The following is a 4,235-nucleotide window of genomic DNA, read 5'->3' as shown; positions in this document are numbered from 1 at the left end:
AGTTAAGGTATATTTTTGTCGATTAGATTAAGGAAAAATTATTCAGGTCAAGTTAGGTTAAGGATACTGCTATATCACGTTAGGTTGGCTTGACATTAGAGTCGATTAGATTAAGGATAAGTCAAGTTTGGTTAGGTTAAGTTAAGCTAAGTTAGGATGATTTAATAAGAGTCGCTTAGATTAAGAATAAGTTAGGTTAGGTTAGGTAATATCAGTTAGATTACATTAGATTTGGAGACTACAATTCAAGTGGGCCTTTTTTTTTCTAATATTAATGTTTTTGCCCTTGATAGTTCTCCCTCTTACATAAAAAAAAAGATGATCGTGTTTTTTATATTTTCTTATGTGTGAGAGCAAAACAAGCCAAAGGTACCAAAAAGAAAAAAAAAGTGAAAAAAAGGGCCATTTGGATACCAGTTCCCTTACAGATCCGGCAGCGTTGTCCAAAATGTCTTGAAACCATCCTCTTAAATGTTAGATCATGTTATGAAAGGTTACGTTACATAGAATTACTTGATGTTATGTTAGATTACCGTATTGGAGGTTAAGTTATAACAAGTTATTATAGATTGGGTTAGATTTGGGGCCACCGTGGTACAGTGGAACCATGCGTGCTTTGGGGTCCGAGGGTCTCCAAGCGCACGGGTTCGAATCCTGTCCACGGTCCGAGTGTAGGTTGGGCTTCCTCACTTGGGGCAACGGTTTCTTAGCGGGTGGGCTTTGAGATAGGAGGTACCCTAAAAAGTATCCCCTTTAGCCCATAAATTCCCGTGAAAAGTCCACGTGGTATAAATAAAAAACGAGTTGTCAGTGGAGTTCTTATCGTGGTTCTCTTAGGTTAGGAATGAAGTTTTATTGTTATTGGATTAGGAATGAAGCTCTCACTGTGCTTCTCTTAAGTTAGGAATGGCGTTTTCTGTATGGTTCTCTTAGGTTAGGAATGGCGTTCTTTTTGTGGTTCTCTTAGGTTAGGAATGGAGTTCTTATGGTGGTTCTCTTAGGTTAGGAATGGCATTCTCTTTGTGGTTCTCTTAGGTTAGGAATGGAGTTCTTACCGTGGTTCTCTTAGGTTAGGAATGGTGTTTTCTATATGGTTCTCTTAGGTCAGGAATGGCATTCTCTTTGTGGCTCTCTCAGGTTAGGAATGGCGTTTTCTGTATGGTTCTCTCAAAAAGTCAGTAAAATGAATACGGAAGCGTGTCATGGCACTGAAGGGGTTAAGGTTGTTCTCACCGTGCATGTAGGGCATGAGGCAGCCGGTGTGGGCGTAGAGGGCGGTGAGGAAGCAGCGGGAGATGCACTGCGATGAGGAGTAGCTGGTGTTGGTGATGCACGGCCAGCGCTTCGTCGGGATGGTCTTGAACTGAAGGGAACACGAAAGAAAGGTTACTACTCATTGGAAAATTCACCCTAGGTGAGGTAATGAAAGAAGATAATATGGAGAGCCGTACTGAAGCGTGACATGACACCAGAATGAATATGGAAACGAGTCATGGGATGGTCTTGAACTGAAGGGAATACGAAAGAAAGGTTACCCATTTGAAAAAAAAAAACACACCCTAGTTGGCAAAGGTGAGGTAATGAAAGAAGATAAGGTGAAAAGACGTACTGAAGCGTGACAAGAAGAGGAAGCAATGAATAGAAACAGATGGAAAAAAATAACTCGACCAGGTGACCTTACTACTCAGTGGGAAAAAGGTAGTAGGAAAAAGAGGAGGTGATGAAAGAATTCAAACTCCAATTATGCTGACAAATGGCGAGAAATGTCTTAATTGTTGTAATCTAATGTATGTAGTTACCATACTTAACGTTATTATCACCGTTCTTCTTCGTATTATTATCTTTATTATTGTTGTTATTATTATTACTATTATCATTATCATCATTAGTCATCAGTTATCATCTCTACTATCAATATAGCTGCTATCATCACTATCAGGGAAACAAAACGTGAGCATGGAGACACGACACGGCATGGCAGCTGCGACACACACCTCCCTGACAGCGACACGCACGTCCTTCCCCCAGCCCTGGTTGATGGTGGTGCCGTGGGTCCGAATGTCGATCACTGGGTCGTCTCGAGGGTCGTGGATGAGGATCTTGAAGCCGCTGTCGCCGTTGTAGTAGTGCGTCTCCGTGTCATGCAGCAGCAGGTACATGTTGTTGAAGATGCCCGAGGTCTGCACTGGATCCCCTTGAGAGAGGCAGGGACGTGGACTCTTGCCCTCAGACTCTTACACAACTGACACTACCATCACCACCACCTACTGCTGTTATTGCTACTTGCTTTCAAACTCACACACAATTGCCACCATCCCTACTACTACTACTACTACTACTACTGCTGCTGCTGCTGTTACTACTTGTCTTCACAATTACACTCAACTGCCACCACCACCATTACTGCTGCTGCTGCTGCTACGATTAGTATTACTTCTATTACTACTTGTCTTCAAACTCACACTAAACTATACCACACACAGCTTCCACCATCACCAACACTGCTGCTGCTACCTCTGCAACTATAATTACTTCTATTACCATTAGCCTTCAGCCTCACAGTAAACTACAGCACACACAGCTTCCACCTTCATTACTTTTACTACTATTGCTACTTGCCTATAACCTCACACTAGGCTACAACACGCACAACTTCCACCATCATTGCAAATACTACTATTGCTACTTGCCTATAACCTCTCACTAGGCTACAACACACACAGGTTCCACCATCATTGCTGTTACACTTGCCTATAACCTCACACTAGGCTACAACACACACACACACACACACACACACACATTAGCTTCCACTACCATCACTGCTGCTACTGCTACTTTTTAAGTAAGAGAGGAAAACCGGTCGAGGTAAAAAAATAAATAAATAAAAAAGCCCCACTGAGGTACGGCTCCTCGAACAGGGACAAAAGAGTTGGAGAAAAAAGAAAGATAATTTTTTTTGAAACCCAACTCCCACCACCATCTCAGCTGCTGCTACTCCTGCTGCTGTTGTTGTTGCCAATGCTAGAGGTAGCGCTGGTGGTGGTGCTGATGGTGATGATGATATTACCCAAAAAAGCTTGATGACATTTGGCAAAGGCTAAATGAATGAAAGATTTTGTCAGCGGGACATTATTACAACGAATAGCTTGCAAATACCACAGCAAGACAAAAGTTTGGGTTATTCTTTTACTACAAGGTGAATAAAATAATAATATGCATCTTTATCATTATCATTATCGTCATCATCATCAACAACAACAACAACAACAAGACTACCACTAACACCACCACCACCGGCAGCAACAGCACCAGCGAAGGTTTAATAACACCTTCACTGTTTTTCTAGTGACTGCTAATCTGGAGTGTCTGGCTTTCATGTCCACTTAGCAGAACAGAGAGTCATCCTGTTTTCAGCAACAATAACAGAAATCTTCATGCATTTGGCGATAACATTCAACGTTCTGATAAAATGGGAAACAAAAACCTAATCTTTCCTTATCATCAAGGCTGTTCCGCCTCGGCTTGATAAGATAATGACGTTTCAGATAAAGACATATCACTATTCATTATGATATCACTACTTTTAAGATCAAAGACACTCTATCAGACACTCAATTGATTTCAACTAGTTTGCCTTTTAATAAGTTGTTTTCTTTGTTCAGAATCTTAGAGAATGTAATTTTTAGAGATAAACTTAGCTAAATCTCTTACTCACGGACTTTGTATTGGTAACAGATGCCGAGGACAGTGTATATGGTAGACCAGGATCCCACCTCCTCACACCTCTTTCCCCGCATGAACCAACACTAAAAGATAGAGAAATAGATAGACAAATATATATATATATATATATATATATATATATATATATATATATATATATATATATATATATATATATATATATATATATATATATATATATATATATATATATATATATATATATATATATATATATATATATATATGTGTGTGTGTGTGTGTGTGTGTATATATATATATATATATATATATATATATATATATATATATATATATATATATATATATATATATATATATATATATATATATATATAGAAAAGAGGGAAGCTGCATGAGACCGACAGGCCTACACGAGGCAGTCCCTGTGTGCTCAAGCTACCTATTTCCATCTATCTTCCCCATCCATGAACTTATCTAATCTTCTTTTAAAGCTCCTTATTGACTCAGCTCTGACTACATGCCCA

At 39.4% G+C, this 4,235-nt stretch overlaps 1 protein-coding gene across 1 annotated transcript in view; it reads right to left on the bottom strand.

The window, feature by feature from the left end:
• The window catches only part of LOC123510575 (degenerin mec-10-like), a 5,972-nt gene extending 2,169 nt beyond the window's left edge, over positions 1-3,803 (bottom strand). The window contains exons 1-3 of the mRNA XM_045265853.1: positions 3,719-3,803; positions 1,995-2,194; positions 1,234-1,363 (exon numbers count right to left, since the gene is read on the bottom strand). Of these exons, the coding sequence (XP_045121788.1) occupies positions 1,234-1,363; positions 1,995-2,194; positions 3,719-3,800 (412 nt within the window). The 5' untranslated portion in view covers positions 3,801-3,803. The remainder of the gene's footprint in view (positions 1-1,233; positions 1,364-1,994; positions 2,195-3,718) is intronic.
• Between the last annotated feature and the right edge of the window lie 432 nt (positions 3,804-4,235).

The sequence above is a fragment of the Portunus trituberculatus genome, chromosome 29 (assembly GCF_017591435.1).
Source record: "Portunus trituberculatus isolate SZX2019 chromosome 29, ASM1759143v1, whole genome shotgun sequence".
Taxonomy (NCBI): domain Eukaryota; kingdom Metazoa; phylum Arthropoda; class Malacostraca; order Decapoda; family Portunidae; genus Portunus; species Portunus trituberculatus.
This window is presented reverse-complemented; position numbering and strand designations above follow the sequence as displayed.